The sequence below is a fragment of the Opisthocomus hoazin genome, chromosome 6 (genome assembly GCF_030867145.1).
Source record: "Opisthocomus hoazin isolate bOpiHoa1 chromosome 6, bOpiHoa1.hap1, whole genome shotgun sequence".
In the NCBI taxonomy this organism is placed as follows: domain Eukaryota; kingdom Metazoa; phylum Chordata; class Aves; order Opisthocomiformes; family Opisthocomidae; genus Opisthocomus; species Opisthocomus hoazin.
This window is the reverse complement of record NC_134419.1, coordinates 64,790,520-64,816,027: the sequence shown is the minus strand read 5'-3', so window position 1 is coordinate 64,816,027 and position 25,508 is coordinate 64,790,520. Positions and strand designations below refer to the sequence as shown.

General features: G+C 48.6%; 1 protein-coding gene and 1 long non-coding RNA gene across 3 annotated transcripts in view; one reads left to right on the top strand and one right to left on the bottom strand.

Annotated features, from left to right (window-relative positions):
• Window positions 1-1,358, bottom strand: part of FBXW4 (F-box and WD repeat domain containing 4) — a 62,698-nt gene extending 61,340 nt beyond the window's left edge. The window contains exon 1 of the mRNA XM_075423589.1: window positions 986-1,358. Coding sequence (XP_075279704.1) covers window positions 986-1,254 — 269 coding nt within the window. The 5' untranslated portion in view covers window positions 1,255-1,358. The remainder of the gene's footprint in view (window positions 1-985) is intronic.
• On the top strand, window positions 1,030-12,512 carry LOC142361649 (uncharacterized). 2 transcript variants are annotated; one of them, XR_012764286.1, is made up of 4 exons: window positions 1,030-1,119; window positions 4,312-4,442; window positions 6,807-6,934; window positions 8,577-12,512. It is a non-coding gene; the product is annotated as an uncharacterized LOC142361649 (long non-coding RNA). The 2 variants fall into 2 exon arrangements; XR_012764285.1 differs by lacking the exon at window positions 6,807-6,934.
• The last annotated feature ends 12,996 nt before the right edge of the window (window positions 12,513-25,508 follow it).

The following is a 25,508-nucleotide window of genomic DNA, read 5'->3' as shown; positions in this document are numbered from 1 at the left end:
TTAGCTAGAAAGATGCTGGCGTCACACACAGTAGAGCCAAGAGGGCTCACACCTCTTCCTAACTTATTATGTGCTGTTGAACTGCCGGGGGAGGAACAAAACCAAAAAACAATGCCTACCTACAAAACTTTAAAACCCTGAAGCCATGAAGAGTCCGAGAATCACCTTCTCTGTGCCAGCCATCACCAGCTACACCAGCAAGCTGCTCCATAAGCAGGAGAGTATAAGAAACATATCCCTAGGGCCTCCTGCCACCAAGGCTCTTGCACCTAGTAACATATGTAAGCCCACCCTCCAGCCTTTACCCAAGACACCAGCCCAGGCCTTGCTCCCTTGCAGATTCTTCTCTGAGGCATCCCTGAGACCGTGGCAGGGGCCGCTGCTCCGAAGTGGGGAGGGAGTGAGGGCACGCAGCAGCCACCCCACCAGCACACGGCGGCTCTCTCCGTTTCCTCGTGCTCCCACCTCCCCCAGTACGAAGCTCCCGACCCTACGTGTTTCGTCAGGAGGAGCCTGGGGGACCGAGCTGATCTGGAGAGGGCCTCGGGACCCAGCACGTACGCGCCGCTCCCGCCGGGCCTGGCGCTGAGGGGGCCCGGGAAGACCCCGCCACGCTCGCCCGCTTCCTCGCGGGAACAGGAAGGGCCGCCCCACAGACCCCCAACCTTTCTGGACAGAGTCGGGGGTCAGGCCTGGCGGCCCCGGGTCCGCCACAAGCGGTCCCTCCCCTCCCAGGGGCGGCCCCGCTGCGGGCCCGGCGCTGCGGCCCTTCCCACCCCTCTCGGCGTAGACTGAAGACAGCGCAGCCGCGCTTCGAGAATAGCCCCTTCCCCCCGCCCCCTCACGGCAGCGGGGGGACCCCTTAGCGACTACGCCAAGAGCGCAGAACGCCCCTTAGCAACCGGCTAGGCCGCAGCATCCACGGGCTTTCCCAGCCGCGGCGGCCGCCTCCCCCCCGCCCTTCCGCCGGGAAGGCCGCGCTTACAGGTCGGTGCCGAGCTGGGTGAAGCCGGAGTTGAGGCAGCCACGGGCTATGCGCCTCCAGAGGAGATCGCGGCTACTGAGGAAGCGCAGGCGGCGGCAGACCTGGCCCAGGCGGCCCAAGGCCTGCGCGTCCAGGTAGGAGCAGATGAGGAGCAGCAGCTCCTCGGGTAAGGCCCAGAGCGGGGAGGGGAGGGGGGAGGAGGGTGGGGGGGAGGCGGCCCGGGATCCCCCCTCCGCCTGGGGGGATCGGGGGCTGCCCTTCCTCCCCATGGAGCAGCAGCTCCTGCCCCTCCTCCCCGGGAGCCGGAGCTGCTGCTGCCCGGGGGAGGCCAGGCCATGGACGGGGGCAGCCGCTCCCCAGTCACATGGGGCAGGAGCCGCTGCCTGTCACTCCCCCCCTCCGGGGAGGAGGTGGCTACCGGGGCGGGAGGGGGTACGGGGCCTCCGAGCCCACCCTCCTCAGCGAATTAATTCATTAACGGGAGCCGCTGGGACTCCCCGGAAGCAACTGCCCCCTGTCCCCCCCCCGCCACGGGTCGGTATTCGAGCTGGGATTAGCAGCGTCACCTGAGCCACGTATTCATTAATAACGTGAATAATTAATGGTGAGGATGGTGATCCCAGGTAACCAGAGCATCTGCTCCACCACCTGGAGCAACCCTGGCTGGGCGCAGCACCCCTGTGAAGGAAGGTGAACAGCAAGGTGGTTAATGCTCATTAATTATCCTTGGGCAGCGTCAGGAGTGCCTGTCACCCACGGAATGACATCGGGGGGTCATCTGGTGCTGCATAGCAGTTTTCAACACTCCCAGATTCCTGGGCCACGTAAAAGAAAAGGTCTTCTCCTCAGAAGAGTAGGCCCTGTCACTGTGGATTAAAGGCTGGCTTTTCACACAGACCCTGTGGTGCAGTCCATTTTCCTTCCCAGGGCTCCACAGAGCAGGGGCTGAAAAGTGCTCGCAATTCACACGTGTGTGTACATACATACAAGCACACCGCCACAAAAGAACAGTTCATAATAACTGAGTCATTGTTGCCATCCACAGGAGCCTGGAGTACTGACAACGCAGAAGGATCCTGGTCCAAAATGGCAAAGTAGCCCTCCCACTGACAGTGGAGGAGGAAAATATGAGTCTAGTGTTGTGTTATTCTTTCTTATAGTACTTTCCACTCTACAGGAGCCTGAAATACTTGGGGAAATTTCTCCCTTAAAATTAAAAAATAGATAAATTATAAGAAGTTCATCATCTGCCTAGAGTGCTTTGAACAGGTATCACTTACCCACCGCTGTCTACATTTCCTTTTGCACAGTGGAGTAGGAAAATAAATTTCAACATATAATGAGGTTACCGTAGCCTGCAGGCCTTTAGACAATACTTACATCCTGTTCCAGAAGGTCATCTTGTCTTGGTCATTTCGGGCACTGAAATATTCATATGACTAAATCACCAGCCCTGGAAGCTTTGTATTTGAGAGGTTCAAAATTGCTGGCTGAGGAACTGTCTGGTCCATTTACACCAAGTTTCAGTACACCCTGGAAGTCAGGGAAGTTCCAGAAGGCAGCAAATGTTCTATCAGCATTTATAATGCGTGAATCAGATGGCCCAAGTAATTAAAAATTTCTCAACCCAAGTTTGAGCTCAGGTGGAGTAACAGCACATCTGGTACAGGACTTAAGCAGCCAATTGAAAGGGAGGTAATACAACAAATTTTGCTTAACATGATATTATGGCAACTTGGTGTGAATGCAGTTTTATATCAGTTTAATATCTTTTTGATGACATTAAACTTAGCTCTTTTGTGATAGACTTCAGCAATGTCTGAAACATTATTAAAAGCTGAATGACTTCTCTGTCTTAAATTGTTGCTGTAAAGACAGATTTATTATCAATTTGGTCTTTCTTTAGTAGGATCCCACAGAGACAGCTTATGGATCCTGTGTTACTTAATATTTTTACTAGCAACCTGAAAAAAAAATCTGAAATCCTTATTGGCAAAGCTTTGTAGAAGGCCAAAGCATGGGGCAAGAGGCAAAGGATGCTTATGGCTGCGTACCCCTATGTGAAGTTTAAGGCATAGTCAAATCGTATGTATTTCAATCAAGCCAAATGTAAAGTCTCACATCTAGGAACAAAGAATGTAGGTCACACTGAAAGGATGTAACTCTATCCTCCAAAGCTGCAATTCCATGAAGACTTCATTAAGATGAATAATCAGCTGAACGTGAGCTCCTTCTGCAGTGTTGTGACCAAAGGGCTAGTGCTGTCCTGGGAAACAAACAAGAGCTGGGGGGTTCTTTTACCTCTGGTTTTGACTCTGTTGTGACTGCTTTGGAAATAATTTGTCCAGCCAACATTTCAAGAAGGATGTTGAAAAACTAGAGGGGTTTCAAAGAAGAGTAGTAAGAATGATTACAGGACTGTCAAACATGTTTTATAGTGAGACTCAAAGTGCTCAGTCTATTTAGCTTTCTAAAGAGAAGGTTAAGGTGTGAGGTGATCATACCTTATGAGCACTGGAACAGGAAGAAAAATCTCATAATACCAGGATCTTCAATTTAGCAGACAAAGAGATAAGATCTCTTGACAGAAGGTGATGGGAAACAAATTCATAAATAAAGCATGCTTTTGTAGTGAAGAAAATTAACTGTTGAAACAGCTTATCGAGATTTATGGTAGAGTCACCATTACTGGATTTTTTTAAAAAAACTATCAGATTTTTTTTCTCTTAGCAAGAGAGCCTGGCTAGACCACAACTACTAAAACTTAAATCAGAAATTGACCTGGCAAGTCCTAACTTGTGATAGTGAACGAAGACAGTCAATGGGGACCCTTCTGGTCTTAGCTCTACAGAGTCTACATCTGCACAGTGCATGTCTCCCTGCGCTATGTGACACCCATATTCCAGTGTACAGTAGTCTCCAGTCTGTTGCCCGTGCCTACCAAGGAAGCTACTTGGTGCAGCCCAGGAGGAGCCTGTGAGCAAAGTAACACATGGAGTGTGACCCTCTGGGATACCAGGACCAAGGTATAGACAAATGCACCTGTAGAAGTAGAGCCTTGATGCTCTCCAATTTGTGACCAAGGTATAAACAACTATAAATATTTGGCTAAGATGAAGCATGTGTTCACATGTAGTAATCATGAAGAGGGTCAAATACACTCCAGATGGGACACAAAGAGTAATATGAAGAAAAAATTATGTTATCTTGCTCTGAAATGTAGCATTGTTTTCTAATATGGATTATTTCCTTACAACATAATAACAATAATTATTCTTTGCCCAAAAAATAAATATAATCCATTATTTTCTTTTTTTTTTTTTAAGAGAAATGGACATGCAACTGCATACACGTGATCTCAGGCATAGTTTCAGCTACTGTGACTGCTGTGGAGCTGTCGAAGCTGTGCACCCCAGGATAAGAACCCAATGGCTTTAGTCTTCCCAGCAATGCCAAAGTAAGTACATAAGCACTTGGTGTCTGCAGGAGCAAGAACCAAGGAAGATTCTGAACCACTACTAAAACTGCATGATGTGTAGCATGATTATTTCCATTGCATTGTTCATACTCTAATAAAGGACTCTGTGCAGGTGCTCAGTGCAGTATAAAGTCAATAATGTATCCTTCCCAAATCTTACAGTCAAAGATACCAATCCTTTCATGGCCCATGACCACTCTGAAACTCTAGACAATGGGGTAGGGTTCTGTGCTGAAGTAGCACCATGGATTGCAGGGTTTGTAAGCTAAAAATTGGGGGGCTTATACCTGTAAAGCTTGTGCTTTAACAGTGTAAGGCAATGAAATGCAGTGTGGAAGAAACACCATTTCAGTACCTGCCCGTCAATTTTTTTTTCTGTCTTCAAGGGGTTTTATTGTTTGCAGTGCCCTCAAATACACCTTTCCACCTAAAGACACAATCATGTGGACAGCTCTTTGTTTTGTTTTTCCTTCCAACCAATGCTTTTGTGTATTTCGGAAACTTAAGACACCTCCTCTGCTACTACAGTACTTATCTGTAACACCATCGCTTTGAGGGATTAAAGCAGGTTACTTGTTACACACTTAGATCAAGAGTTATCTGAGTAGAAAGTCTATCCTGTTAGGGTTGGCGGAATCTGTTTTTGATCTTGAGTTGTTTTGATTTTCTCTGAGAGCAAGTAACATGTTATTTTAACTTCTGAATAAGGTGTGCTACCTGACTGTGTCTCTTCTGTTTGGCAGAAAGGATTAGAAACCTCCACGGAACTTGCACTCTATTAAAGCAGAGTGCTCACCATTGAGAACCAAGGAGCTGAATTGTTTTCAGATTATATGTGTGTGTGTGTCTTTCCCACATCAAAGACTTGGATGGAAGCTGTTCACGCTATTGTCAGGAATGCAGGGATTGGCACAAAGGTGATTAGCAAAATTGCTTTTCTGCAGGAGAAGCACAAAAATTATCAAAGGATTAAAGAGGATAAAATTAAAAGGTTATGCTGAATTTGAGGGTAAATTTTCTGCTTTTTATCCCAAATTATACATATTGATTTGGTTTTACCTATAAAAGGTCTACCAGAAGGAGTCAGGATTAGCAGCTATTTGGTATGGGTTCTGTTAAAGGCCAAGGAAAAAACTTACCTTAAAAATAATCCAAACAGACCCTATTCTGCATGCTTCCAAACCACATCTACAAGGAGCTTTTAATGAGTACTAAGGGCACCCAGCCAGCAGCCATCCCTACAAGGTTCTCGGCAGCCACAGGATCGGGACTTTTAGTCATAATTATGCAGAAAATTATGAAAGCAAACAATTCCATGAATCAGTTTGTCATCAGTGATGCTGTTTGTTTACTTTTCTCACTACACTCTGCTGACAAAGATACTGAATTGAGGGGATCGTTTTCATTATCCACTTGCTGGGCACATGCAATGCTTTTGTATTTTGATCAGCAGCTGAGCTGCTTGAATGGCTTGCAAAAAAGGCGATAAAAATGGATTCTCAAATATTTTACTATATCAAAATGAACAGCCGAGCTTTCCAGAAGCTCTCTTGCTTGGGGAAACCACAGTGCAATAAAAAAAAATGTATCACCTCCCATAGCCAGCAGAATTGTCTCGTCTTGCCGGTTCAAACTCTGTTTATTGTTCATTTTATTTTGAACAATCCTCTATTATTTGCTAAGTATCAGCCATATACCTATTTCTTGTCTTTGCATTTTGAGTTTTGTTTGTTTTGTTTTACTAATCTGTTATTTTCTGGAAGTAGGTCAGAATATTTTATTTGTTTTTAACCTCATTTATCAAAGTATTATCTAAAGCATCTGTTCAGAAAATGTTCATTTTAACTGTTTTCCCAACAATGACCTTCTTCCTCCCCCCCAGGCCACATCAAGTTGTCACTCACCAGACAGCTGTGGAATTTGGAATCATTCCTTTTAAACGCTTTACAATTCCAAATGGTAGATTTCTAATGGCACAATATGATTGCCACAAAGATCTTTAAATTTCCCAATCCTTCAGGCTTCAAAGGCTGGACCGTCCTTGATCTCCTGAAGGAATGCTTTTGAATCTTGTTCTTTTATAGGGGCTACCTATGAAGATATTTTAGGGGCTTTTTCCTTTCATACTTAGAGCCTGAGGAACTAAACATTCAAATACCCACTGGCTTCTTTGAGAGTAAGATCAAAACTTACAAAGTTGTTTCTAGAGATTTTCAGCTCAGTTTTCGTTCATTCAAAGGGTTGTTCCAAAACTTTTTGGAGTGTTTATAAAGCAATGGAAGAGTATCCTCAGTGTAGCGGTGGCTATGATACTGTTTCATCCTGCATCGGCCTTCCACCTAGGTGGCTACTTCATGCAGTTCCTAGCCTGCCATGAGCAAGTCTGACAGTGTCCTGGCTCATCATGTGCCTGTGGGTACAGAGGGATCCCTTGCTCTTGGAGGATGCTCCGCTGTCATATCATGTACAAGGTAATAATTTGCTCAAGGAAACTGAGAAAACCTAATCCTACAAGCAGTTTTGGGTCTGCCTTGACCAGGAGACCAAGACAGAGCCTAATTACCTGCAACAATTACAAATTTGCAGAATTACTAGAGTTCTAGGCTTCCTTCTCTCTTCCCTACAGCCAGAGGCAACATTTTACTAGTAGTCCTTTCTTGCACAGTAGGATTTTTCAATCAGGAGGCTGCCATTTTTTATTTCTCGCTGGTTGATTCTGTTTCGTCTCATCACTGAAACACTGAATTCATCAATCGGAAGTTAAGAAGTTTATAGTGCAGTGACAGGAATCCAGCTGGTGCTAGAAACAGCCTTTATTTCTATTCAGTTCAGCTTATGCCAAACCATAAGGCAAGTTTTACCCTCTATCCTCTTATTAATGAAGCACACATATAAACAATATAGAGTAAGGTGTCCCCCTGTCCATGCACTGTAGGTCCTGGTCCTGCGATGGAGCACCACACATGTGCAAGGTCTCACCTAGCAGATTCGTGTGTGGGTCTGGGGCCTTTAGCTGTAAATCCCTTGGGGAAACTGCTGTGCTTTCCATGCTGCTATGGTGCCTCACATGACATGACCTCTGCTGTGGCTGCAGGCTCTCAGGTATTATTCTAAGGAGCAACTAATGCTCTGTCACTGCAGTAAGCGTATGTTTAGATATCCCGTATTGCTAGTGCACGTGATTTTTAAATAGTCCTCAGCCTAACCTTGGGGTTTGTGATGACGACAACAACAAACTGCAGGAACAACTAATTACAAAACCACTTTATGGGTCAGGGAACAGGCCTTCGATCCTCATTTACACAGGTTTCTTATGATCATGTAAGTCCTATCTCTCCAAGACTATTTTTGTTTATTTGTTTAGATCAGTTAAAAAAAAAAAAATCCCACATCCCAAAATAGAGAATGTTTTCCATTGGAACTGGAAGCAAACACACTTGATGGCTTTAACATCTGCTGGACAATGCGTGGATGGGTGGTGGGCACCTCACACAGTTTTGTGACAAACACATGTGCATACAGCGTGTCAGATTATAAATCCAAGAATAAAGAGTCATTAAAACCTCCCTGCTCTAGCCCACCTGCCATGAAAATAGGCCTTTCACTCTATCTATTTAAACTGAAAATGAGTATTGGGAAGGAAAATGCCGACATTCCAGGGATTCAAGTCAAAATCTCCCCCTCCAGTAAAGGAGGTCTGTCAATTGAACATAAATTGATCCATTGTCTGTCTCCCATCAGGACCCACAAGCCATCCCATGCACATATGCTTCTATTCTTGCTAGATACCAAGACTTCACAGTCCAAGACCATCACAGTAACATTTACATCTGTCATTGGCTTGATCTGAAACTCTGCTTAATTCTCAAATGCCTTTTATGCTTTTGCAGCCTGTTAGTGCCTGGTGCAATTTTTGGGTGCAGATTCCAGTGAGATTAGCTTGCTGCCCAGCAGAGCATGAGCCCTCTCAACTGCACCATGGGCGCAAACCTTTCTGCTCTTGGAAGGGAGGAAAGGAGAAAAAGCCACTTGCACTCCTGATTAACTCTTACCAGCATTCACTTGAGTGCCACCGGTGATAAATTTGGTCCTGTTCTTTCTCTTTTTCTCCAGGCTTGCAGTGGACTTATCCCTGTTAGTATGTCTGAATCGTTAGTAGCATTATAGTGAAATGCATCTCAAAGGACAAAACAGCCAGGCTGTGCAAGATGCCCGTGCCCCTGCCGAGAAGAAAGGGCTTCTGACATATGGAGGTCAGTTGTGACTCTTGAAACTGAATTTACTAGTATTTGATGACTGACAAATCACAATGCCTTGCACAGATTATTCTACTCACCTGTAACTGTGCCTCTTCATCTGTTAGACTTTATGAGCCTTGTAACACACTGAGCCTTATAACAACATTGGTAATGCCAGGAAGAAAACAACATTTTAAAAGGGGTAAAGCCCACAGCACTTTTTTCCTGTTGCTTATGTCTCTTTCCATGCACACAAACATACGAATGTGTTCTTTTTTCAGCACAAACCTCTGTACAAGGAATCAGTGCAGCCATCTACTTGCTTGTTTTCTGAAGCGCAAGGCCCGTTTGCTGCGTGGGTTCCCTAGCAGGTGTTTGGATGTGCAGGTGTGTGCACAGGCAAAGTCCCACGCGCAAGCACAAACAAAGATTCAAATACCAGGGCCTTTCAGCCTGAACCTGACACTGCCACTTTAAAACCAGAGATGTGGACATCAAAGTTTTCCACTTCTCTGAAGGAATGGACTATTTTGCACCCTTCCAAACGATGTCTCTCATCTCTCTGCCTTTCCTACAGCCTTCTCTCTCTCTCTCTCTCACGCACTTTTTCTAATACCATCCCTCCCTCTCCACTTCAAACCATGGGAAAAACCTAGGAAAAGAAGCTTGCCGACTAAGGGACCGTTTCGCTGCATTGTGTTTTCCAGCTAGACCTGAACAGACTGAAATCAATTCAGCTCTCTCTCTCGCTCTTTCCCTCCCTCTCCCATGTCTTTTTTTTGTTTCTCTTAGATCGTGCTCTCTGCCTTAAGAAAGCCCAGTTTAGTTGTATCCATCCCCATAGCAATCAAGTGACCAGTGTTTTTTTATTGCTTGTAAAAACACAGTATCTTTTTCATGGGAGTCAGGTTCGTCTTTGGTTTGCAATGCCCAGTGAGCAGTGGCAACAACCTGCAAAATCTTTGATCAATTCTCACATATCCATCTGAAGTATCTTTAGTAGTCCCATCAAAAGAAAGGGGCTTGGTAATTAATATTTTAATGTAGTGTACCAGCCTCCCATTGTGTTATTGGCAAGAGGCTTGATTTAACAGAAGCATGCAGGAATACCTGTATCAGATCTGAATTGCTACGTGCTCTAAAAAATATATATTATTAAAGCTGAAGTCCAGCTGTTGCTATATAAATATCCTCTGTTTTTTATTTGCTCCTACCTTTTGGAAGGTTTCAGTTTTCGTTCTGAAATTTTCCAGGCTTGCTCCCAATATCGAGGTTATAACTGCAGGGTAAGAACCAGAGGAGAATGCAAGAAGGTTCACTGGAAATTTGAACAGGCGAGATTCACCACAGCAGAGCCAGCAGCCCGAGGAAGGCAGAAGTGTCACTTAAATTTTGATTGTACCGCCTGTTGACAAAGGGACAGAATTAAGGTGTGCGAGCAACCTGACTTTTATACCTTCCAATATTTGGAATAGTTCATCACGCAGTTAGTGTTTCCTTAATGTATTTTTTTCTTTCCCTGAGTTGTCCAATGTCTCAGGGCCAGATGTGAGGTTGCTGTAAAACAAGTTTCACTGCATTTAACAGAATTACGCTGCTTTACCCCAAAACAGGGTATCACCCAAAGACAACACAAAAATTACCCACCTCGCCCATCCAGAACTTCCATAATAAAGAAAACCCAGCAACCAAGACTAACCACAAAACAGAAATGTCCAATGAAAGCCAAGCACCACCACTGCAAAGCGGTTTAACTGAGAAAAATAAAGGTGTTGTGAAGTTGCAGGTTATCACCACCACCCAGCAGGCCTGAGCCCCAGGAGGGGATTTTATAGCTCGCCCTAAAAAGCATCAACACTCTCCCAAGTCAAACTGGACTTGCAAAGTCCAGCCAGAAGATAATGGCATGCCATGCCAAGAGCTTCTTCTCATGCAGCCTCAGCTGACCACAAAATGGTGAGGTTTTGGTATGCTCCGATGATAGTGAGATCAAAACCGTCACTGCAGAAACCCACTCACCACTTACAAGGCGTTCACTTCAGGTCGTATCATCCATCACCCAGTCCCAGCGGGGGTGCATCGCATTTAAGAACAGAATTGTCACCTTCTGTGCTACCTGCAGTTTCCAGCTGGAGGACGGAGCAATCCTAAATACAAGCCATTGCACCAAAACGTGCCTTACAGATTAACAGTTAAACTCAAAGTCGGTTGTCTGTCTGTCTGCCACTGCCTGCTGAGTAGCTGTGAAAGTCAAGCAGAGCTGTTGGGTGCTCAACACCACTGGAAAAGTCATTTTGTTTAGGTGCCTAAATACTGTTTTCAGCATCTAGCTTCTGACGCTTAACGCTACACGTGCTGAGACTCATCTGCCTTTTGCACTACTTTGCTGTGACATGAGCTTTAATACTACCATTCCAAATCATTTCACAATCAGCACAACAACAGGGCTGTTTTTCCTCTACCATCTCAAATACACTGGTAGTATCTAGTAATTGCCTTGTAACTTAAACTGCCAGAGAGTTGTAACCAGTATCTTCTAAGCATCTTTATTTTGCCTGCACTCAGAATGTGGCCTAATTATTTTCAGCCAGCTGCACTGCTTTTCAGAGCCATGTTTCAGGAGAAGAGGTGATTAATTATGACCCTAATTTTTATGCAATATAGACTTTTAGGTAAAGGAATTGAAGACCTCAGCCATTCAGGTCAGCAGCAATTTAAATTGATTTATACATGTCAGTATTGTGTGTGTGTTTATAAATGTTCTATGTATTTAATTAATGGTGTATTGTATAAATATAGTTTACCAAGTATTTTTCCTATAAATGAATATATGCCGAGTAACATGCAGTATAACACATGCAGTGTAACAGATTCTATACAAAAATTGCAGAAAAGGGCTAATAAAACATTGTAGAATGAGGAAATCCTAGATGAAAATAGCTATTTGTCTTTGAGCATAAATGAAAGTGGCTGTAGTTAGTTATCTCTACTGCAAGGTACCTCCTGATTAGCATTCTTAATTATACAAATGTAACGGTCTTCTGGAAGCTTTAGCACTGTTTTTTTCTTTCTTTCTTTCTTTTTGAGAAAAACAACGCTGTGATAAAAAGATAAAAAGGTAAAAAAAACTTAAATACAGGGCAAAGCTTCGGTGTATTGTGGTTGTTGTGGATGTATTTTTAGGAGCAGTTTCCCAAGAGCTGAGTGTCTTACATGCTATGATTTCTTCTGACCTGACTCCTTATTTTATATAATATAAGATAACGTGAGCTTTTTCAAACACTTGTAGGTTCTGAAACTGCCTGGCAACTCTAGCTTCCTACTTCCAGGACAGCTGAACTTTTCTAGCTTGCAAATAATTGTCATGATTGTGTGTAAATGCCATCTCTTGGGACTCCTGCGATAGATACTGTAGGAATGCAGTTCCCCTGGAAGTAGCCGAGAGGGATCCACTTCCCTGCACATCTTAAAACATTCTTTGGAGAAAAACTCTTTCTCTCCATCCAGACTCTCAATTATGTCCCTGAAAATCCTGGGAAGAGGGTTGAAAACAGGGTACACACTCCAGGAAACAAAAAAAAAAAAAGAAAGTTAATAAGGGAGTGGGGGAGAATAAAGACATTTTCCCACTCATATGAACAGATGGGCAAGAATAGCCTCCTGAGCAATCTGAACTTTCTGCAGGAGAATAAAGGCAGCAAATGAACATTGTATTAGAAAGGCAGAGGAGAGAACTACAGTGAGAAAGCAGAGAGATGGTGTTGAGACACTTGAAGGGGGGGGGAGATGATTCGTTGGGCCAAGTGACCTTTTCCCATCCAGCAATTTCTTCTGTCCCAGTGCAGAATGACAATGGGAACCCAATGGCAGCACAATCTGACATCCACGTCCATACCGAAAGAGATTCAACTCGACCGTGCTGCGCTGCTGTGGCCATGAGATGCTGTGAAACAAACCAGACCCAAGTTTCCAACTTGCCCTCTTTTCTGTTGTTGTTGTTATTGCTGTTTGTTTCCATTCACCCCCTTTTATTCTCCATTTTTTTTCTGTCTTGACTCTGATGGGGGCTCTTTTTGTGCAAAACAAGCCCTTCTGATCTCTTTGAAAGGCCAGCTCTTGTCATTCTTCCAGATCATCATTGTATGACATGTTTTTATATCAGACTGACAAAGGAGCTATTTGATCAGGGGGTATGGTGTGTGATTGTAAGAAATTCAGCTAGCCGGTGGCAACCATTGTTCCCCAAAGCGGCTCCCTGACCCCATTCTATTCAAGGAAAAACTCCCTTGGAGTGGCCTCTATTCATTGAGTAACACCAGTCCGCAGTCTCACTCCAGGAGTATGCTCAATTCAGAGGTGTGTCACCGATATTGCCCATCAACCAGCCTTTAACTCTTTCATCAGCGTTAGGTTTCCAACACAACAGCTGTTATCATAGGATGAGCTGGGGGGAGGTCGCGATGCATTCCAGCTCGCTGGAGCTCTCCTTATCTTGGAGAAATTTAACCTTCCTTTCAAAAGTTGCCTTGTAAAATATCTGTCAGCTGCTTTCTGCAGAGCACAGCCCGAGTCGGTTGCCTTCCCATCCCTATGCCTTGAAACATCCCAGTTTGTTATTCAGCTTCTAAAACAAGTGTCTCTAGGCCTGGTCAAGCTTGCTCAGGCTAATGAAGGGCTTTGCACTGATTTAAATGGTCTTTGGATTTGGCCTAAAATGATGTGTGACCCTCCTGCGTCCCAGTCCTGCAACCTTCCCTCTCCCAAATAAGCCGTGTGTGCATCCACAGCATCAGTGCAACTGCTGGCTGTAGGTCAGAACACGCAGCCGAGAGTCATCTGTCTCCCTAGGAGACATTTCACCTCACGTTATCAGCAGAGAAGACTTAGGGCACTCCCACGAGCTCCGAGAAGGTCGTTCCCTAAAACTGCTCCTGCTCCCTTGCACAGAGCCCTGTGTGCGCTAACATAGAGCCTCCAACACCCAGGGAAATAAGTGTAAAAAAAAAAAGGTTAAGAATCTGTGGTTCTGTGCGTGCAGTGGTTATAGAGCATCGGCATGCAGCCGGAATGGGATCAGCCTCAGGTGTGAGGTGGCAAACAGCTATGAGTTTGGCTCCACAGTGACCCGTGGATTTGAATGCTATTCACAGAACTGACTCGATGACAGGATTAAAACTGTCCAGCCCAGCACAAACACAGGTACACAGGTCACTGACTACCTTGGAGGAAGTCCCTGAAGCAAGTTAAACCCAATGTATGCATCTTAGCATGGCTCTGCTGCATCTTTCAGTGCAACATGTTTTCCCCACGCAACAGGCACGTCCACTGGCTCTCGCAGGCCATCCATCTCTTGGCATGGTTGCATGTCCCAGGCGCTGAGTTACTTGCAGGGCCTCCTGGCGAGCCATGAGCTTCCTTCCCTGGTTGGAAACACAGCCCCGCTGCCAGCATCACCGCTAGACCCCCTCCACCTCCCGCAGCCTTCCTCCGCGGGCACACATCCTGCGCGGGGCTCGGTACCCCTCGGCAGCGGCTTTCTCGGGGACCGGGATTTGCTCGTAAACGCGGGCTCCCTCTGCTGGGACCGAGCTCAAAATACCGGGGGTGGTCGGAGGGGCGTCCGTCTGCAGGGCAGGGTTGCTTCACTGCTGGGCTCTTGGCTTTTTTTCCCATGACATTTCAGTAGATGTCACGATGAACCCTGCATTTTTCTCCACTGGGTGATAACAGTGGAATAAACGGCAACGCTTTGCACTGCAGCGTCCTTCGCTGCATGCTCCGAAACCGCTGGGAAACTTGCGTTAAACTTCCAGTGACCTGTGAAGTGACTTGGCACCATCTCCATTTTGCACAGGGGGCAGGAGGAGCTCAGGTGGTCGACCAGTTGTTCCATGTCGTGAGCCCTCCCCTCTGTCCATTGAGACACCCGTGTTCCCACACCACAGCGCTGGGTTTAACCCCTCTGAGAACAGTCCCTCAAAATGCACCTGCCACAGACCTGCTGTCCACCACATGAGGCTTTTTGCACCAACCTCAGATGACCACAAGAGCTGCAGCAGACTGATGAAACCCTCCCCTCGCCCTGGAGCATGCCCTGCGGCAAGACCCTGTTTTGTGCACGGAAAGCGGCTTCTTGAGGCAGCCGGGTCTGCGCAGCCATCTCTGCATCGCAAGAGGAAGGCACTTCCCTGCTCCACCCGCACCACGCTAAGCTGCCATTCCATGGTTTAAAGCATGGGGGAAAGCTTCAGGTGCAGACCTGCTAGCCAAGCATTCCCAGTGTGCAGAAGTGTAACATCCCTGAGCAAAAGCAGTTAGCGTGGCAAAGAACTGCGTTAGCTTGGGCTGTCAGGATAAACCAAGCAAAGGGAGATGTGGGTTAAATCTCAGGGAAAAGATCCAGGCAAGAGCAAAACCTGCGAGGAACAAGCAGCAAACCCAGTCCTTGAGCAGAACAGACAAAGCTACAGAAACACATTTCAGGGAGACTTTCCCAGTGGGTCTGGGACTCTTTCCATCTGCTGCCTATGAGCTCAGCAAGCTACATTGTCTCTATGACCTTTAAGCCACCCCTAGTTACTGCGCAGAATGTTACTGCATCAACGTTTTTTTCCAACAAAAACTGCAGTGTAGATCAAATTAAATGCATTTCCTCAGCAAAGCTGCTGCCTTCATCGCTCACGTCTGTGCTTCCTGCCCAGAGATCGCTGCTGAGGGTGAGCACGCTGGGCTGGATGCTCTAGTTTCAAGGAAGGTCAGACATTTCCCTAGCAGCTCAATAGAGGCCAAATAACTCATGGAGACCTGTTGGCTTCCAAGACAGCACTGACAGCTCTCACCAGTGATTCGGGCACTCAGCTTGCAGCTAAGTTCAGAGTACTGTCCTGCAGCATCCTGAGGTTCACCCTGCTGCCTCCTGTCTTAGAGTTGAGCCTTCTCAGTGTAGGCTGTTGGCAGAACCATAAATTCACTGTACTGATGGGGAAAGGTTTTCTTCCCCACCAAGTGCATCCCTTAAATATTATAGCAGCAAATAACTTTGGAGCTTTTACCCTTGTAGGGACCAGCTATAGGTTTAAATCAAAGAAAGCAGCAGCATAGGAAGATTTCTGAGGATGAGGGCCCCACACTATGTCATCGACTCTGCTCTTGCCTGCCCTGAGCACTCTATGCCCTGCCAGCACCCACCCTGGCTTTTGCCCGGCTTACCATTCTTAGGACTTCTTGTGGCTTTTTGTGTCGTGGCCACCTACCAGGTGGCCTGCTTCAAACAACAGCTCCAAACTGGCTTCAGAGAACAGCAGCGGCAGTGTGTACTCCATGCCCAAAAACCAGCAAGGCAGCGCACCTGGCAGTAAGTCAGCATACACAAAGCATTCCTCCACAGACAGCACCCAGGAAGGGCAGACCCCTAAGTACCGATGGTTTCGGTGCACAGTACCTGCGATGCCACCCAGACAGCAGAGTCTGATCTCGGTGTCTGATGTCTCCCCTGAGAAGTCAGCAGATCTCCTCCGGACCATGCATCAGGACAGTGTATGGCCTGGTCAGCCCAGCTCGCCATGCCACGAGGTGCGCCCAGCTCAGGGCTGGAGCAGGCAACAGAGGAGCAGCAAACGATGGGTGTTACCCAGAAAAACAGCCATGGAATAGCTGCCTTTGTCACCAGGGTTGTGAACTGCTGGCATTTCCCTGTGCAAGGGTCTCCTAGTCAGCCCATTTGGGGTTTGCTTGGTCTCAATAGCAGAAGCTACAATTTTGTCGCCTCTGGGTTCCCTCAAGGTGACAGGACGACTAAAAGCTCATGTGCTTCACTGACTGTTCAGCTCCAGCTTCTCTCTCCTCGCCATGGACATTCATTCCCAGGGAATGTACTTTAGGGAGCACAGGGGTGGGACCCACAGCCCCTTCTCCCCTCTCCACTGGTGAGCCCAGCTGCCTGGCAGAGAGGGCTCCTCTTCCACCTTCTGCCTTTCCAACTGTGACTTACCGACACTCCTGACCATTTATCCCCTCTGTTGCTTATTCTTTTGCTCACATCACAAGGAGAACCTTCCACACCGTAGGTAGCAAATACAAAAGAAATGCCACACCTTCATCACATATAAGGTGATCCCACGTCACAGCGCTGAGGATTTGTCCGAAATCCCAGCTCACAGAGCCTCGCCATCAGGGCAAATATCTCAGCTGCGATTTTCTCCTCCTGCTGGGGAAGTTTCTCATCCTCATTAATACTTAAGGCAAGCTGGCTCCCCCAGGGAGCCTCAGACCTGATTTGGGGAGCCCTGGCTGAGGACAAGAGTGCCTGGGACCATGGTGGCCTGGGGGCTGCTGCATTCCCGCCACACCAGCTGGCAGCAAGGCCCATGGGGAGGCCACCTCCATGTCACGCCACACCACCCTGGTGCTCAGCCTCACGCCAGGAATGGCACATCTCCTCCTCGCGAGGCAGTTGGACGGGAGTGTTGGTAGAGGACTGGCGGCTGCTGCGGTGGAGACAGTCGTCAAGCGCAAGTCATCCCCCTGCGCTGGTGTCAAGTGCACGGCGAACCCACGGCTCTGCAGGGGGAGGTGGTGAAACCCTCAGCTCCTCGCAGTGAGCGCTCTGAGAGGGAGTGAAGTGCGGACACTTCTCTGGGCACCGCAACGGAGGCCGCGAGGGCTCAGCATCTTTCACCAACCACTGCTCTCCCCTCCTGGTCCTCCCAGTCCCTTAGGGGCTGGGAATACCCCTTCACCAGTCAGCAGTTATTAGCAGGAAAGAGCTTTTCTTGTGACAGTGGTGGGGTTTGGGTCAGTGCGCCAGGCGCTCCACATTCTGCCACAAGCCCGCAGCCATAGCCTTGGGAATTTGCCATTTCCACAGCACCTTTCTTCTCCCAGTCCAGTCGCGCCCCCTCCATCTTTCGGTCACACCTTGGCAAATGCTGTGGGACAGCATGTGGGGACAGTGACCAGCTCTTGAAACACAGATTCTGCCAAAACTTTAGGGTGTACGAAAACCTCCGTGCTCATTGCTATCGCTGTGCTGGCATAGTGTAAGGAGAACTGCAGAAATGGGCATTAAGGATAATTAGGTCAAACCAACTTCTTCTCACATCTGAACTAATCCAGAGCGATTCTAGTGAAGTCAGAGGAATGACTGGCTTTACCCATCACAACTGAGAGCGAAAACAGCTCAGACTTCACCAAATTAATATTTGAATGACCAGAGATGGAGCCCTCCTGGGCAAGCAAGAGATTTGGGATTTTAGGATTCATTATAAAATAAATGACATCTTTGATTTAGAGATGTGCTGCAGCCTTTGTAGCAGGAAAAAAGGGGCAGGAGACTGTAACCATACCTTAGCTGCACCTCCTGCATGGACTGTCCATGCCTCTCTTCTTCAAAACAGACTGGAGCTACAGTGGTCTCAGCCTGTAACGAGGGCTAAAGCTCCACAGTCGGCTTCAAAAGCTCTGCAAGTCCCTGCAAGAACTTATTGGAAAACACCAGCCCTGAGCAGAGAGAGAGATCACTCCAGTGGGTGGTCACTGCACCATTTCTCCTCCCAAGATCATGGACACAACCAAGCCAGCGATGGACTCCGCCAGAAGCTGCCGCCAAAACACTTGGCTGCACTTCACAAGAGATGTTGACAGACGGGAATCAGCTTAAAAAATCCCTACAAAAGCTTGAGAGACCTGGAAAACGCACTTGCAGTGCCTGCAGAAGCTTGGTCAGGTTGGATGGCACTGTAAGCCAGAACAGAAGAGTGCAAGATCAAAAGCTGTGGGTTGAAGTTAAGCAATTTTATACCAAAAATACCAAATAATACTGAAATATGGAGTCCCTGTGGGATATCCTTCCTTCGGTTTCCTTAAACAAGGACTGTGGCTTTCACTCAAAAGGCCGTGAGCAGCATCTTCTCGTCTGAGTATTGCAGAAGACTGGGACAGACATTCAGAGTAATCCCCATGACCCTGAAATCTGCTTGTGTACAAAAGCAGGTTCCTTCCAGTCGGGATACGGGACAGCGTCCAACCTTCAGTCAAAGCTGGGGAATCGAACATGAAATTTAGAAAAAGATCAGTTTTGTGGTTTTGTACTTCATTTATAGCTCAGACTATTGCATATATACATTGCTTCCCCCATTGGACCACTTCCATACCTTTTCCTGGCCTCTTGCAGATTGATTCAGCTGATTCATGGCTGTGCCAGGATTTCTTTCAGATCTTAATCTTTCTGTGCACGGATTCCCCTTGCTCCTTCTCTAAAATGGGGCTATGCCGCTTGCTTTCAGCTCCAGCTGGGAGCTCCTCAGGGCAGAGCCCACAACATAATTGGGTGCTGTGGCATAAGGTAGAAGGAGGAATGAGGATGCGAGACTTCGACAAAATAGCCCTGGAAAGTCTGCGCTGCTTCTCTCCCTGAATTCTCTTCTGAGGGTTTGGCTCCGTTTGCTTTGGCTGCTGAAAGCTAAGCCAGTCTGGTGATGATGGAGCATTTTTGATGTCTAAAAAAAGCCCCCAACAAAACCAACCGTTTCTGTTTATAACTGACCTTCTCTGTTATACAGAAAATGTCTGAGCAGCTGGAGCTCGCCCGGCTCCAGCAGGTGAGAGGCACCCATCACCACCTCCCAGGAGGATGCACTGAGCAACAGCTGAGGGGGAATGAGACAATCAGGAGATGTGTGGACCAGGACTGCGGCACTCAGCCCTGTTAAATACACAAGCTGCAAATGAAACATTTACTCACAGACCAAAGGAGTGGGGAAACTGGGTTGTCAGGTCTCCTGCTTACCCCAAACTTCTCTTTTTTCCCTTTGTGAGAATCAGATTCTGCTTGTATGGACCAGAAGGAGAAATCCTGACTGACTCCAAGATGCAGGAGAAGTCCCAGCTGCAACCCGGCGTCCCAAGTCTCCTCAATAAGGGTGGCAAGATAATGCCAGTATGGGAGAGAACAGAGCTACTTTTAGTAGGTATTTGACAAAATAAGCAACTTTGTCCCATTTGCACAAGGAATATCTAATACAGCTGATTGCAGAAACCATGCACTGTACTGGGGTATGTACTGGTGGGAATCTGAGATCGTACCTCCCATGAAAGGATGGCATAGGCATGGCATTGGGAAGAACCAGATCTGCACTTGGAGGACCTTGAGGGAAGATCTTTGAAACATCCACACGGGTCTCGGGTGCCCGTGTCCTGCTGAAAGTCACCAAGACCCAGCTTCAGCAAGAGAGCTCAGGCTGCAGTGCCAAGGCCCGGGCAAGATCACAGCTCCCTGAGTGTCCTCAAAAGGCATCATACGCCCAGGTGCCCACTCCTCACCCTGCTATCCGGTGCCATCAGAGTGCACATTTCACAAGGTCAACTTCCGCAGCACGTCCTCTGCGTGTTCAAAGTCTTTCCCTAACAGGTGGCTGTCTCCCTCCTCCCCATACATGCTACAGCTTGAACTGGCCACTTTGATCAAGGGGGCAAAATATCCCGGGGGAAAAAGCACCAGCAAAATGTAGCACCAGCAATGCGTTCGAACAAACCTGCCAGTGCACAGTGGAGAACCAAGGCTGAAACATCAGAGAGAAACAGATGAAGAGCTGACCAGTAATCTTAAACAAAGCCCTGCCTGAACCCAGGCTGTCGGCCTTATGTGGGACTCGAGGATTATGTTACGGCTTTCATAGAGATACTCACATCCGCAGGTGAGTCTGCATCCCCCACCAGCAGACACAGGCCAGCATCCCAGGCTGCTCTGGAGGCTTCCCCAGGCTTGCATATGCTGATGGGAGCCACAACCCCCTTACAAGCTCCCGGCTGGTTGTACACACAGATATGGCCCAGGTGATTTGTAGAAACACCCAAAGGTCTAAACTGGCCAAACTAATCTTTGCAGGTTTGCTGGCTGGAGGAGCAACTGTGGAAAAGAGCTGGACACCGAGCAGTTCCCGTCCACAGAGGGCTTGAGCACCAGGATGCCCCACAGGCATGAACAGTTGCCCTACAAAGAGCCGTCGCTGCCTGCCTGGAGCACGGTGTGTGGGCACACACCCCCCAAGGGCCCACGCTTTAATCGTAATGCATAGAAATCCGGGCCGTCACCTTGCCTGCTCTGCCGGTGTGGGGCAGCTCACATGTTTGTCTGAGCCAGATGTGTTCCCAAAGTCTTGGCTTTAATGGCACTTTGTGAAACAGGTTGGCTTCTCCACTGCAGCCCCAACTGCTGAGAAATCAATCATTACCAGCAGTTAGCTGTTTGATGGTTAACAGCCTGAACCGAAGCCAAACTGGTTGTTAATTGGGCTAACAACTGATTTCAAGGGGTTGTTTCGCAGGGCCCAACACTCCCAGCAATTGACTTGGAGTTGTAACTAGCAGCCAGGCGGCAATTAACGGAGCCGAGGGAAATTCGCAGGCCATTACCAAAGGGCCGGCTCCCAGCTGGGCATCTGCTTCTCACGGGCGACAAGGAGTGCAGCCACGTTCCGGCACCTGAGCACCCAAGTACAGCCAGCACACAAAGTCCCATTTCACATCTCAGCAGCCCAAATTTTCCTGTCGATGTGCGGCTTGGGTCTTGTCATCCTGCAGCTCAGCTGCTCCAGCAGCTTTCTCTTGGTTTTTGGATGTTGCGATTGGAGTTTTCTGCGTGTTTCCCACGAAACTCCACCAGGACGAATTTCAGCCCTCCTTCCAATCCCTTCCCAGGCTTCTCTTTTGCTGGGGCAGAAACCAGACCTGTGGTTGGGTCTGTCTTGCCAGCTTATGCCACCTGCTACAGCCAACTGTACAAAACAGCACATGTCTGGGGCAAGGGCTTCTGTTTACTCTATGGGCACCTCGAAAAAGAAGAGATTCCAGCCACCAAGATGTGCTACTACAGCAGAAAGAGTTGGCAAAATAATCACAGCAAGAGTGAGGCTGAGTTTTTGCTTTTTCTATTATAAAATCTTTAAGAGAAAAAAAAAAATTAAAAGAGACTCTTGGCCATATTGGCAGGAGAGGAGACATGACCATGTCTGAAGGTGGTTACTCCAGGGCTGCACAGAGGGCTTGAACGGGAACAGAGGGAACAGACCAGGCACCCACCGAACTGGGGAGGCTCTGACAGCCCTCACTGTCTCGTTTCCAGTCCACAACGATTGAAAGCACAAGCTTAGCAAAGCGGTGATATCTGGGCATAACTGGAATGGTTCTTCCCAACACAGCCAAGCCTCTCCCAACCTCTGAGCTAGGACTTTACAACCACAGATTGCATCTTGGTCATCACATCTGACAGCCTGGAGGGGCCTTCTGCTGCTACAGCCACCATGAAAGTAGGAGAGATGCTGTAAGTTACACGAAGCCCATGAGCATTCCCTCTGCTCCCAGTACAGCACACCTAAAGTGTGTTTCATTGTGGAGTAGCCTGGACCATTAAGCAGGTAATCTGGAGTAATGGCTGTAATCTTCAACCCTTCTACACATGAGGCCTCTCTCATCCTCTGGCTGAGGTGGCACAGGGCCAGTGGTTGGACAAGCAGCTTTGCTAGAGCCCAGCACCACTTCATGCTGACTCTGACCCAGAAAAGCTGCAGGTTCCCGTTGACCAAATCCCAAATACCCCTCCAACATCTTCCAAGAGCTCCTCTGGTGCACCAAGCCACAGCTGCCGTGTGTCCCCAGACACATGGATTGTCACGCCAGAGGACACACATTGTGCCTTCTCAGTCCAGGAGGAAGGCAAACAGCAAACTTGGCTCCTAAAGTTCTTCTGCAGCAAAGCCAGAGCAGCCACCCCAAACTGCTTACCCCAGACCTGGAGGGCAGGCTCCGGCCCCGACCATAAAGCAAAATGTGGCTGCGGCTCCCTGCGACCCTGTCCTGAAGGAGATTTCCAGGAGAAAGGTTGGGGGGTGTCCCCATTTCTAGGGGAGAGCTATTACTTCTGTAAGCATGCATGGGGAGAGGGCAAAGATGGGAAGTGGGGCGGTAATGAGGAGCAGACTTGTAGGTGCTTAGAGCATCCCAGGTGCTACAGAAGTGCTAAATGTTATTCTCATGGCCAGGAAACAGGCTGTGAAAACCCACCATACTCCACATCCCCTCGATCTGTGCCTTCTCCAGGATCCGGAGCCGACTCTCCCCATCAGCCCTAGGAAAACAGCAGCAAGCCTGGAGGTGCCTTTGGCTGTGGCCATGCTGGGACACCATGGTCAGAGAGGCTGTGCAGAAAAGAGAGGAGCACAGAGACCAAGGCTCAACAGGAGAGCTGGGTCTGGTCCACGTGTGGCCAAGAAGGCTTTGAACACTGTCATAGCACAACACAGTCCCCCAACACATGTATTTCAGTAGCAGCGTGAAAAGATGCTTCCCTACACAAGACCAATTTTGTGGTCACTGTGCCCAAAGTTGCCCATCTCATGAGCTTCTGGTCCTGGAGAGCCACTCCCTTGGGACAGCACTGAGCTCATTTCTGCTCCATCCAGTACCTCCCTCCAGGATGCGCTGACGGCACTTGGCTCCACAGCCAGGGAGTTGGCACCAAGCAGGGTGTGGAGCAGTGCTGAGCCCTCCCTACTGACAGGATGCGGCCCGCCAATGAGTGGGTTTGATTTGGAGTATCTGTGTGAGAGCAGAAATATGGGATCCCCAGTGGGCCCCTGAGCATCCGCGTTTCTGGCTATAAACCCCGTTCCAAGGAGGGGTCTTTAGAGAGCCGGGCCAAGATGATCCACAAGCCGCAGCCGTCCCCCGCCCCCTCCCTGAGAGGAATTGCTCTCACACAAATGAAATGTGTGTAATTAATGGGCAGGGGGCTGGACAGGTCCGAGATGAAAGCGTTTCCTGGACTTGTCCTTCATTTGCATGGTATCAGAAGCTGTTCAGAAGGTGTGACTTTTCCCACAGGGAGCCCTCAGCTCAGTGGCACAATAAAGCCAGGACTTCTTACCCAGAATTAATTAAAGGAGGGGGATGGGATGGCAGGGAGATGTTTGAAAGCTGATCCCAATGCAATAAACAAACACCCCAGTCCTTCCCAAGCCAGAGTATGCCCAAGGGAGCCTGGGCGAGCCGCATCCATGCCACAGCATCGCACAGCCCACCGTACTTGCTGGGCACCCTTCCCCAAGCAGATCTTACAGCAAAGTTGTCATGGGTTGGCCTGGCAATGAAGACCAGAAGTGTCTGTAAAGGGAGAGAGGAAATGGGAGAGGAGACAGCGCATGCCGAAAAGTTTGGGGCTTGGTGAACCAAGCCCTGGTGCAGCCCCTGCTCAGACAGCACAGACCGCTTTTCTTGCCTCTTCAATATATTCCTGCCTCTCTACTAAATGTGACCGTAGCCCCATTTAACCTGAAAACAGCTCTCCTCCCTGCCTGGCATTGCCCTGGTGTGTTCACACCACGTTTACTTCTTACCCTGTGTTGGCTGGCTGGACCAGCCAGGCCTCCCGGTCTCGTCTCACGAGGCAGACTCTCCCAAACATCACTCAGCCCCAGCCTTGTCGGTGTGTCCAGACGGCATCGCATGGCAGCGTCCCATACGGGCAGGGACCACAGGCACCACTGCTTGGAGCTCAGGACGGGGCAGCCATCCCTGCGCCAACAGCCAGGGCAGTGCAGCTTCTCTCCAGCTTCATCTGCCACCTCCCTCTGACCAGCCGGCAGCAGTGAGAGGACCACAGGGTGACACTGGGCATGGTGGCACTACAGACAGGCACATCCCCATCACAAGGACTTTGCTAGCTCAGAGCAGGGTTTTTTACCCAAAACGCCCATGCTAACAGCATGAGTTGACAGAAGCCACCCACCTCCAAAACCTTGCCTGGGTCCAGTCCCAGCTCAGTGTCCCGCAGTCCCCAGGGCCTTTGAGTGGCTGTGATTCTCAGGCTTGGTCCACACACCCTCTGATGATGGAGAAGGAAAAAGTCCCAGATTCCTGGGCTGATGATTGACCCAGTGCATTCAACCAGCAGCCAGGGTTTCTGCATCCCTGGAGGAACAACAGGTACCACTGGGGACTGTCCTCACCTCCCCGCACGGGTGGTGGGAGCTACCAGCCCTGAAGGACCACACACTCTGGACCCTGCAGGGCCCACTTCGCTGGGAAGAGCATGAGCTGCTCCAGCCGTGCCAGGGACTAAGAAGTACCAATGCAGAGACAGGGTATGAGGAACCATTAATTAATTCACTTACTCATTAACTAACTAGTAGTGGGCTCTTTAATTTTCCAGGCAAAGGCAAAACAACATTTGCTGGCTGGAAGCTGAAACTGAACAAATTCAAGCAATAAACAAAGCCCAAGTTGTAGTGCTCCTAGGCAGCATGGCCACCCAAAAGCCCTTTAATGAAAAGGGGCTAATTAACCATGGACCAAACAAGCTGGGAAAGCAGGGTGTCCCTTCCCAGGAGGCAGGCCTGGGTGCCTTTCGCAAAGGCTGGCTGCGGCTGAGCAGATGTCAGGAGTTGGGGATGGTGTGTGGTACAGAGCTGTGCAAGGACACGGGGGTGTCCATCCCTGGGCTCAAGCCCGTAGGGTGCTGGGTGCCCCCTGCTCCAGCCCTCAGCTGCACCCGGGGATGGCAAGGATGGGGCAACAACCTTACCGGAGGCTGAGCACCCACAGCGTGCCCTTCCCTGCCATCGCTGTCCCTGGGGGACAGATAACAAGGGAGGAGACGTCTGCTGACCCGCATGGAGCCAGTCCTGCCCTTCTGCTACCCTTACCTGGAGCAGCAACCCGGCACCAATTGACTCAGGTTCACAAAGCCATTAGGAAAAGCAATTAGACAAATTAATGAAAGAAAAGCACCCATTAAGGACTATCAAACACCATC